The sequence below is a fragment of the Podarcis cretensis genome (assembly GCF_951804945.1).
Source record: "Podarcis cretensis genome assembly, chromosome: 4".
NCBI lineage: Eukaryota > Metazoa > Chordata > Lepidosauria > Squamata > Lacertidae > Podarcis > Podarcis cretensis.
Window position 1 is genome coordinate 42,947,727 of NC_137173.1, and position 11,859 is coordinate 42,959,585.

General features: G+C 43.4%; 1 protein-coding gene across 1 annotated transcript; it reads left to right on the plus strand.

Annotated features, from left to right (window-relative positions):
* Positions 1-6,922: 6,922 nt before the first annotated feature.
* On the plus strand, positions 6,923-11,551 carry GJA8 (gap junction protein alpha 8). Its single transcript, XM_079974870.1, has 2 exons — positions 6,923-6,936; positions 9,498-11,551. The coding sequence occupies exon 2, from the start codon at positions 9,500-9,502 to the stop codon at positions 10,763-10,765; it is 1,266 nt and encodes a 421-aa protein (XP_079830996.1). The 5' UTR covers positions 6,923-6,936; positions 9,498-9,499; the 3' UTR covers positions 10,766-11,551.
* Positions 11,552-11,859: the final 308 nt, after the last annotated feature.

Consider the following 11,859-nt stretch of genomic DNA (forward strand, 5'->3'; position numbering starts at 1 on the left):
TGTCCTCCCTGGAGGGAGTCAGCCACTTTTCTGGGAACAAAACATCGTGGTGAAAAAAAAGTGGACGCCAGTTTCAGCTCAAGGTTCACAGCAAGGTACCTACTTCATTCTGTCAGGACCAGGAAAACGGAGACAGCTCCAAAGCTTTCTCTTGGGAGCCGAGCTAGGATCTCACATGTGGAGTCCTGGCTGTGGCAGGGAGTTCAGGCAACTGTCATAAGGCTATATTGCAAACCCCAGAATCTGAGGAAGAATAAGACTGAGGTGTACATCCCATAAATTTAAAGCAAATTGTTTTCTTCAAAGAATCCTCAGAACTGTAGTTTAGCCCTCACAGAGCTAGTTCTCAGCATCTTCACAGACTACAGTGTCTAGGATTCTTAGGGGCAAGTCATGGGTGTTAAATGTGCTTTAAATGCATATCACCTTTGACGAGGTGGAAACAATATGTGTTTAGCTCACAACTGCTAGCCAAGTGGGCCTTCTTTGGCTTCTTTCATTCCAATGCTATCTGGGTGAATTGAAGGGTGTAATGCTAATGGAGGTGGCAGAAACAAATGCGAACTCAGTCAAAATGCTATCTTCAAAAATGTATCCAGAATATTTGCCCAGCTTTGCACTATGGAAGAAAAAGCATGGATCTTGGGCACTATAGCGTTGTTGTTGTTGTTGTTGTTGTTGTTGTTGTTGTTGTTGTTGTTGGGACATAGCCTTTCCTATGCTGCAGGCCATTTGGTTCACTTGGGATCTACCACTGGAAGAACACTTTACATTTTTAATGCTATAATTTAAATTCCTGATCAATTCATTCATTCCGTTTTCAAACCACCCGTCGTGAGTGAAGATCCCAGGGTGCACTTGAAGCAAACCACAAATGGACGTCATCAAAACTCTAAACAGTCATTCAAACCAGCAATATTCTTATCATCCAATCATTACATCCTTACAGCAGCAGGCATAATGAGAAGACATGACCTGGAATACATCAATATTACCTGGGTGGAAAGTTGCATCTTGAGTTGATGCTTGGAAGCTCAGCAACAGGGGTGGCAACCACATCTCTAGGGCTACAGCTGGGAATTGCAGAAAGCGACAATCTCATGTCCCTGCAAAATGGGCTCCATCCAGTGGAGGAACCACAAGAAGGGCCTGTCTGTTACCAGCTCAGACCATTGGTCCATCCAGACCTTTTGCAGTGACAGCCACATCCTTCTGCAGAGTTATGCCCCAATTCCCCGGGTGAGCTTCTTTATTAAATACCGAGGATACCAGTAAAAAACAAAAATAAAGCATTCATTAAAATCTACTGAGTAGAAAGTTTAGGGTCAGTTTAACTGTTAATTTACTGTGTCCAGTTTATTTCATTAAGTATTTTTTGCATTGCTCTAAGGTGGCATATACGGTTCTCCCTATCCTCATTTTATCCTCACTACAACCCTGTGAGGGACATTAGGCTGAGTAACAGTGACTGGCCCAAGGTCACACAGTAAGCACTTGAACCCTGGTTTCCCAGGTCTTAGTCTTGCCCTCTAACCACTACATCACACTGTTCTGTGTTCACAAGAATGTACTTGTGAGATCACAGCTCTAGAGGAGAGAGATCATAAAACAGTGCATTGCAATGCATGTAAGTGTTTATGTTTGCTTTGTAACGGGGGGGGGGCGCTCAAGAAAGTTCGTCATTCAGCTCACTAAAAAGCTACTAACACACAACGGAATTCAGTCCACAGTAAATGGTGGGGGAAAGCACCAATAATACTGTGTATGTGGGGATTATTGCTTGTTATTATGGTATGCATTTTGTGCTTTTATATTGTAAACTACCCTGTAATCTTGGATGAAGGGCAGTATAGAAATCTAAATCTTCATCACCACCACTGCATGAGTCCTTAGGATACTCCTCATAGGAAAGAAGAAGGTAGTTTAATAACCACCTAAACTAGGAAATAGCACAAGGATGGAAGAACGAGGAAATCCCAATGAAAGAACAGTGGCAAGAAAAATTGATGAGCTATGCAGAACTGGCTAAATTGACATATAAATTGTGGGACAAGGACAACTGTGACTTTAAGGAAGAATGGGAGCTTTTTACAAATTATCTAAAAAGACAACAAAATGAACAGGATTTCTTGGCAGGTTTTGAGTAAACATACACAAATTTATTAGTCGATAACAGGGTAGATAGATAATGTAAGGAAATGTATAATTTCATAACATGCAGAGAACAATATGTGCTGAGAAATCAGAGAGAGGAGCTGAGGTAAGTCTCTGGGGAGAGGAGAGAGGGTTTGAAGGGGATGAGAAAAAGGGGGGGGGGGGAATAATGAATATATGTTTTGAAAGTTTGTATGTTGAAATTGTTAATAAAAATATTTTTTTTAAAATAACCACCTAAACTAGGACTAAGGGAATAGGCTCAGGTTACATCCTAAAGTTACTATGGTATATCAATCCTAAATAAACCATATTCATGTGAGAATACAGCACCCCCTTGTGGGATTAACCAAAGGCCTGCAGTCAAACAGCTAACGACTTCAAAGCACTATGTAGTCCGTTATCTCTACTTTCTCTTCCTAAGGTTCCTTTTCATGGTCAAACTCATCCCTTTAGTGTTCTTCTCTCCTCATTTTGGTGAACAATGCTCAAGTGCCAACCCTCCTTTCCTAAGTGTCCCTGGTTGCTCCCTCTGGCCAGCAGCCCTTTCAGACCCATTCCCCTTTCTTCCTATCCCAAACGCCTTCCCTAGGCCTTCTGATATGGCCTGCCCTAATCCTAGACTGCATACACACCATACATTTAAAACAAATGTTCACCCACCCTCTTGGCAAATCCTGAGAATTATAGTTTACATCTCACATTCCCAGTACCCTTAAAAACCTTCAGTTCCCAGGATTCTTGGGCGTGTGTATGTGCCTAAAATGTATGGGGCTGACATTAATTCACTTTTACTTTACTCATGGGTATACCCATTGAAATTAATGGACCTAAGTTATGGCTATTCCTTTCAATGGATCTACTCTGGGGAAAGTTAGTTGAATATACTGCATGGTAGGTATACAGGAAGCCCTAGAGATCAGGGCAGTTCAGGCAATGGGAACCACAAATCGTTTGTGAGGATAAGAGCAGCTGAGCCAATGGCTGCCACAGAATGAATCACCATTACCTTCACCACAGAACCCTTTAGCGATTTACAATACAGATAATTTGCAAAATAAAAAAAATAAAAATAAAAATGATACTCTCTATCATTAGCCAGGATCCAAAGGGAGAAACACAGATACACAGTATATACAAAGAAAAATATTTTATTGGTGTGACTAGTTTTAAAGGAACTTTAAAAGTGCGTAAATCTTATGAAGTTCTCCTTCAGGAACGTGTGTCCATGGTTAAAATAACATTAGATGGATAGCTAATATAAACTAATATAAACTCAGTTATAAAAAGCGTCGAGAAAAAGCCGATATCTCGATAAGAGGAAACCTTAGCCAAATTGTTCAGGCGATGGCGCAAGGCTTAAGCTGTTGAGCGTTTTTGGGAACAAACTACAAAACCACACTGAGTCAGGCGAACCCTTAAAAAGTTAAGCTCAATTTGTGCTACTTCATTTGAGTACAAGAGGAGGCTCCGCCCCCTGCAGTAGGTTGCCATGTCATTGTGCCTTGCATTTTACTTCCATTATACTAAAGATCAGCCGGCTTTTTACAAAATGTTTTGTTTGGTCTCGATCTGTAAGGAACATCTGGCCCTCCAGATGTGGACTCCAACTCCCATCAGCACCAAACAACACAGCCACTGGTCAGAGATGATGGTAGTTATCATCCAACAACACCTGTAGGGTCCCTGATCTGGACCCCAATAGGGGGGTAATCTTAGTTGTGGCTTCTAGAGCCATTGTGATCTGGTAGCTGCAGCAAGGACTAAGGAGCAGAGATGGTGGGGTGTGTGGGTACAGCTGAATTTCATTGATTCATTTCAACTAACCAGTTCAGTTCGCAGCCACACACACCTACAACACTCAGTGTTGGAAGGTCCTCTGAAAACTTGCACAGCCATATGGAGAAGTCAAGAAGTACGGGTAACATTCGATATTCGTGTGCTGTAGTCCTTACACTAACTTTGTTAAAGTGACTTAGAAACTCAGGATTTCCAACCATATGAGCCAACTGGGGTTTTCTAGTAATGTAGCACAGTTTTTCTTGCAGGGGACTCCTCAGTGTCTAGCCTTAGCGTTTAGCGGATGGCCTGTAGGTTTGCTATGTTCAGCACATTAGCAGGAAACATGAAAGCTGATTTTGAGCTAAGCAGATCAAGAGATGATAACTTTGTTGCAGGGGTCGTTCAGTCCCACAATCTGCAGCTGTGTCCTATCTATCTGACAGGAACGCGCCCTCATGCATGAACTGCTCTGCTCAACAAAAAGGCCCTGCCTTACCCTGACACCATTGTGTAGGAAATCCTCTTGAAGCAAAAAACTGCCACTCGTTCTCCTCTCTGCCATTCCATGCACTGGACTCCAAGGAAAGGTCTGGGTCACAAAGGCAGCTTGATTTCTCTGTGTTGCTGCAAGGAAAAGTGTGATGCTTTATTTCCAAAATGAATGGTGGCCAAGGTTCAAGTTGACTTGGAACAGCTCCCATAGGTTACTAGATTTGTCTTCTTATACATACATACATACATGCATACATACATACATACATACATACATACATAGCTTTCAACTTTCAGATTTGAAAATAAGGGATCAGCAGCCTCACCTGTCCTGGGGACAGTCTACAGGATATCTAACAATCTGGGATAGCAGTGGGAAACGGCACTGGAATAAGGGAATTTCCTGCAAAAAAGGGAAGGTTGACAGCTATGGTATGTACACACACAGTGTTTTTTTTTATAAAAAAAATGTTTAGGGGTACTCTCATTTTGACTTAAGAACATCACCATTTTATAGTTCAAATCGGGAAAAATAAATACAGTAAATGGACAAAAGACTCACAAAATGTTTAGGGGTATGGGTACCCCTGCATCCCCCCAGAAAAAAGCGCTCTCTCTCTCTCTCTCTCTCTCTCTCTCTCTCTCTCTCTCTCTCACACACACACACACACACACACAGCACTTCAGGCTGTGTGCCTCTGGGTACCTGCAGAAATCCCCCCTAGGACAACATTTTTTTTTTCCTGAACATGGGAAAAGGGTATTTCATTTGTGAAAAAAATGCAGCTTTGACTTTCCTGTCTGTTGTCCTTTGACTTACTCTTAGCTTGCCTGCCTGAGGCAGTGATGGGGCAGTTACATAGCCACAGAGGTAGCCATAGCTTAGGAAAGCAGAAAATCACTTGAACGTGAGAGGGAGCCTATGCATTGGGCTGTCTTCATTGCATGGCAGCTAGAAGATCAACACTCACAGACATGGACATGCAGTCTTGCTGAATGCACCCTGCAAAAGGGTAGCAGCTACTTCTGTGCCCTTCCTGTTGAGTGGATAATGCACAGTCACTAACACACAGTGTTTTCAGCACACATGCATGAACACTATCTTCCTATAGACATAAAAATGTAAGATTGTCATCACACTCTGCCGTTTCTGTGGCTTCCATCAGATGGCCATGCCAACTGTAGTGTGAGGGATGGCAGCTAGGCAAAGAAGGAAGCAGTGATGGTGGCTGGTGGCCTAGGTGAGCTGCTTAACATGGGGGGGGGGACATGGGGCTCCATTAAATGCACCTGCAGTGAGGTTTCATCAAGGGGGTGAGATGCTTCACATAGCGGCTTAGCAAGCTGCTGTGTGAAAGGGGGTGGAGCTTGGGGCAATTTGTGAGGGGAGTGGGGAGCTAAGGTTTAAAGGGTGGTTGGTTACGTGTGGGTGAAAGGTGGTGGGGAAAGGTGCAGGCGGGGTTGGCAAGGGGAACAAGCAGGGGCAATAGCCCCTAATACTACAAAACAATGCAGCTGCCTCCTAGCTGGGTCATACTATCAAATCCCTCCACCTAATCATGTATGTGAAAAAAAGGAAGGGGAAAAATGAGTATGAACATGGAAATCCTGTAGCTATTTCTGCGATCATAGCTGCAGTCTAGTCCATCAGCTTTGACCCATAGTAACCACATTGAGCAGGACGCAGGTGGCGCTGTGAGTTAAAGCCTCAGCGCCTAGGACTTGCCGATCGAAAGGTTGGCGGTTCGAATCCCTGCGGCGGGGTGCGCTCCCGCTGCTCGGTCCCAGCGCCTGCCAACCTAGCAGTTCGAAAGCACCTCCGGGTGCAAGTAGATAAATAGGGACCGCTTACCAGCAGGAAGGTAAACGGCGTTTCCGTGTGCGGCTCTGGCTCGCCAGATGCAGCTTTGTCACACTGGCCACGTGACCCGGAAGTGTCTCCGGACAGCGCTGGCCCCTGGCCTCTTAAGTGAGATGGGCGCACAACCCCAGAGTCTGTCAAGACTGGCCCGTACGGGCAGGGGTACCTTTACCTTTACCTTTAACCACATTGAGCAGATGAGGTTTAAGATGGGGATAACTTCCCCAGCACTCAAATGGATATTTCACTGCAGGCTAATGTGGAGCTCTGCAAACTGCACCTTGGCCTGTGCTATGCTATCAGTGCTTTTGGCCCATCCCTAGTTCACTTTGCTGCTATTCAGCACTCACAAACTTTTTTTTTTTTTTTTTAATGATGTGCCCTCCCTCTCCCTTTTTGGTCTTTCCCCTCTTTTGTTCTCCATGTCACCAAATGTCATTCACTTTCTAAAGATGTCTGGCTTGGAGCTTACAGACTGCAGGGCAGCTAAAGCCCACCCATCAGTGCTGATCCAGTCACATCTGCTCAGTCGTGCGACAAGGTTGGGGCTTTTAGAGCAGGGAGAAGCTAAAGTTCACCTTTTTTGCTGCTGAACGCCAAGCAACAAGAGGAGCCCAGTTCTTCGGCGGAACCTTTCACTGTGGCAAGTTGCCTTCTTGATGGCATTGATTTATATGGATTTTCTTTTGACTTCTAGGTAGCTGATATCGCAGCAGTTGGAATGTGAGGCAGTCAGCACCCAAGGGTCAGCTTCCATGTCTTTTAAGGGGTGTCTTTCTCCCACTGTATGGTGCTCAAGAGAGATGCCTATATGAACCCTGATGTCATGGCCATTTTACCAACATGCATCTATCTATATCGAGTGGTTTTTTTATTGGTAAAAATAGCCATAGCATCCTGTTTCACATGTGCATCCCTCTGTATGGGTACCACATTGGCTGGGGAGGGCACAGAAAACTGCAGATGCAAAGATGTCCTGACTTGGAACAGGCAATTTGGACAGACACAAGTTGTATTTACAAATCCCATTAACTTTGTATTTACAAATCCCATTAACTCTCAGTAGGCCTTTTCAAACTCAGTCTCCATTTTTTATATTCACTGTTACTAAAAGGATGTTACTGAAGAACGATGTAAACTGCCTTGGCTCTTGAGTGACCAGTTTGCATTCCTGGAGACTGGATAAGCCCTAGAAGTTAGAGCTAATCTTGTCAGCATAAGATTTTTCGCAACAAAAATACTTCACAGTGTTTTGCTCCAGGTATTTAAAGTTTTTTAACAGAACACAGGAGGCAGAAAATGTGTTCAGAATTGCATCCTATTCATTGTTGCGGAAGCTCTTAGAAGAGGAGGAGGAAGAAGGAATATTTCTGAATGCTGTGATCCTGTTACAGAATACTTTTTGAGGTTTTATCTAAATTATTTTATAGAAAATTTAGTGTGCCTTTATTTCTCTGTGCTACAGATGTATGAGTTATGGTGTGTGGATATGTTGGTTAGCCAAGATGAGACACTTTGATGCCAGGTGGAATGATAACAGATTATCCCCAAAAGTATGCACAATATCAGTTGATTTATGCTAAGTTTAAATGATTCTGAAATGAAAAATTAACTTGCATTGTGAATGAGTCTTGTGAGGTGGAAGCAGCTATTATAGAGAAATGCTAAACAATATGTCTAAAGCCATAGTCATAATGCATATCAAAAAGACAGAATACTGATTGCCAAATAGAAAATAAAATCTCCCTGGCTATTCAGATCTTATCTGCTATTAAATGAAGGTTTATATGCTACCCATTTGACATGGGAAAGTTCACCACAATTTTAGTAGTGGTACTAGTAGTAGTGGCAATAATAATAATAATAATAATAATAATAATAATGATGATGATGATGATGATGTTATTGTACCCCAGCCATCTGACTGGGTTGCCCCAACTACTCTGGATGGCTTCCAACAAAATATAAAGGAAGACAATAAAACATCAAACATTACAAGCTTCCTGAAACCAGGCTGCCTTCAGATGTCTACAAAAAGTCATATGATTATCTCTTTGAATAATCATCTATATATATTGTGAGAAATAGAGCTGCTCTTTCAGTTAGCGGGATGTAATCCAACTTAATTTTGCTCTGAGCAGATCTGTATAATTTAATGAACCTAAAATAGTCATGCCCATCAATTTCAATGGGTCTGCTCTGACTATTGGATACAATGCAATGAATCTGATAGAAGGTTTAAGTGTGTGTTAGTATTCTTATCCTGTGAAGCACTATAGCTGCACACTGTGCTGTCATTGCAAACTGATACACAGCAATACACAGCTATGATTCACATAGGTTCATAAATCCCAGTGGTGATCAATAAGAAGCTCTTAGGGCCAGGTGACAGTGGCTTCCAATCCTGGAGCAAAGTTTCCCCTTGATCATGTGCCCCATTATCACTGCCATGTCAATGCTTTCAGCAAGATCCCAACACCCTACAGATACAGCGTGAAAAAGGTAGACTGTAACTTGTGGCATACCATTGTAAAGTAACCCATAAGCAGGAACAATTTTGTAACCAACTTTTAGGGAAGTTAGGGAATTTCAGAGCATTTTTCAGTGGCAATGCATGATTTTGTACCAGCTGCTCTGGTGACCTGTTCTGTTCACTGGTATAAGCCTAATAGGGATTTTAAAGGCAGTATCAAATGTCAGTCGTACTTAGAGTAGACCCATTCAAAGCAATGCGCTTGAGTCCGCTGATCTCAGTGGCTTTACTCTGAACAAGACTAAGTTGGCCATCACCCAGTGTGTATAACCCAGAACCACCAAAGTCAATAAAACAAATGCTGTTGACTTCAGTGGGATATGGCCCGTGCCCTAAATCAGCAAACCTCAAACAACTAAATCTGGAATTGTTGTTACCTCCTCTTCATGCAGATCATTGGGGAGATCATGGAATGTTTTAAAAGTCAGCAGGAATAATAGAATCATAGAATTGTTGAGTTGGAAGGCACAACAAGGGTCATCTAAGGCAACCCCTTGCAATTCAGAATCTTTTTGCCCAACATGGGGCTTGAAACCACGACCCTGAGGTTAAGAGTTTCGGGTTTTTATTGACTGAGATATCCTGACTTCTTTTGAAATGCGACATGTGCTGAATATATTAAAACCCTTCTTTATATAATGCAACTTAATCATTGTCTTCCTCTTAAACAGCCAGAAATGGGTGACTGGAGTTTCTTGGGGAACATTTTAGAAGAGGTGAATGAACAATCCACGGTCATTGGGAGAGTCTGGCTCACTGTCCTCTTCATTTTTCGGATCCTAATCCTTGGGACTGCTGCAGAATTTGTATGGGGAGACGAACAGTCAGATTTTGTGTGCAACACCCAGCAGCCAGGTTGTGAAAATGTGTGCTATGATGAGGCCTTCCCCATCTCCCACATCCGACTGTGGGTCCTGCAGATCATCTTTGTCTCCACTCCCTCGCTGGTTTATTTGGGCCATGCTGCACATCATGTAAGGATGGAAGAGAAAAGGAAAGAGCGGGAAGAAGCAGAGAGGGCTCAGCAAGCTGCGGCACACGAAGAAAACTCACCCCTTGATCCAGACCGGAAGAGCCCTATAACCACGAGAGAAGCAAGCTCCAAGGGGACCAAGAAGTTCCACCTCGAGGGAACGCTTCTGAGAACCTATATTTGCCACATCTTTTTCAAAACCCTTTTTGAGGTGGGGTTCATAGTGGGCCAGTACTTCTTATATGGCTTCCGAATTCTTCCACTTTACCGCTGTGGCAGATGGCCTTGCCCCAACCTCGTGGACTGTTTTGTGTCGAGGCCTACCGAAAAGACTGTTTTCATTGTGTTTATGCTGGCTGTGGCATCAGTCTCTCTCTTCCTCAATCTTGTAGAGATCAGCCACTTAGGCTTTAAGAAGATCCTGGGTGCTTTCAGGAGGCCAGTGGAACAAGAGCCTCAGGAGAACCCAGAGAAACCCCTTCATTCTATCGCAGTTTCATCTATCCAGAAGGTCAAAGGCTACAAGTTGCTGGAGGAAGAGGAGAAGCCGACGTTCCACTATTTCCCTTTGACTGAAGTGGGAGTAGAAACCACCCCAGTTCCCCCCTCATTCAACGACTTTGAGGAGAAGATCAGCATGGAACGCCTGAAAGACCTTTCCAGGGCCTTGGGGGAGCACCTGCCTTCCTATGCTCATGTGGATGAACAGGAGGAGGAGAAAGTTGAAGCAGGAGAGGAGCCGGAACAGGAAGTGGCTGAGGCAGCGGCCCAGGAACAGAGGGTGGAATTGGTGACTGAGGAAGCCCCAGAGAAAGGAGAAGGTGACAAGCATATGGAGGAGGAACAAGAGCCAGAGCCGCCGGGAGACGACTTGCCTTTACCATCCGCTGATCTTACAGCTGACACAAGACCCCTCAGCAGGTTAAGCAAAGCCAGTAGTCGTGCCAGGTCAGATGATCTGACTGTATGAGGGTACTGGCTCGAGTGGCTCTGAAGAAGCCACAGAAATACATATATATCTCAGATGTCTCAAAACAAAGTGCTAAACCAGTCATTTTAATATTATTTCTTATCAGTGTTTTTGGCTAGAAAGGTGCTATCAACGCTAACTGCCTTGTCAGTCCTGTTTGTCCGACACATGGAGCTAGCTGTCCTACAGTGACCCATTTAACCAAAGAATCCCTCTTCCTTCACATACAAATGCCTCACATACAAGCGCACTATATACAGCACTGACATCCAAGGGGGAAAGCCTGCCTAAAGCAACGAAGACAGATGTAACAACTGCGATCACAACCTGTTTTCATGCTCCTCTTTTCTCTGGGGATGCGGGAAGCCTGTTTCTTCATTTGGTTATCATAAGATATTGACAAACTGTTAACTTGGGTATTTCTTTGTTTGGTGTTAGCTTTGGCCACAACAGTTTTGATTCTTCCTTCCTTGTTGAGCCTCGAGCGCAAGTTATTTTCCTCACAAAAAGGGATACTGGCAATTAGTATTGTTAAATGAGATCCATTTATCCCCCTGTGAAAGAACAAAAGCTGCAGTGTTTGCCTGTGGAGATAAATGTGGTTTACTTATACTTGTATCCCCTGGTCCAGTTCAGACACTTAACGTTTTGTCCCTGCAATACGTCTCAACCCGTTGTTGCAAAGAACTTATGACTCCTCAGATACAACAGTGCCTCCTAGGAGCAATTTATGTGGTTGTGTCATGCTGCTGTATTCTTTAAAAAATGGTTCTGAGGGACATGTCAAGGACCTGGGTCACTTATTATTACAATAGCTATTAATTAATTAATTAATTAATTAATTAATTAATTATGTTAAGTTGTTTTATCTTGTCCCAGGCAACCCAAAGCAACTTACAAGCAAATACTGGTTTCTCTTCATAAATGTGGCCTCCAGGACAGAAGAGCACATCATCTAGAGCAGTTGTGTGGAACCTCTAACTCATGGGCCTGATTTGACCTCCTCCTATGACCTGTGAAACTTAGGTCAAGCCATGGCTCACCCACATATACCTTACACCGTATATCACCATCAAGTAAAGGGCAGGTAAAGG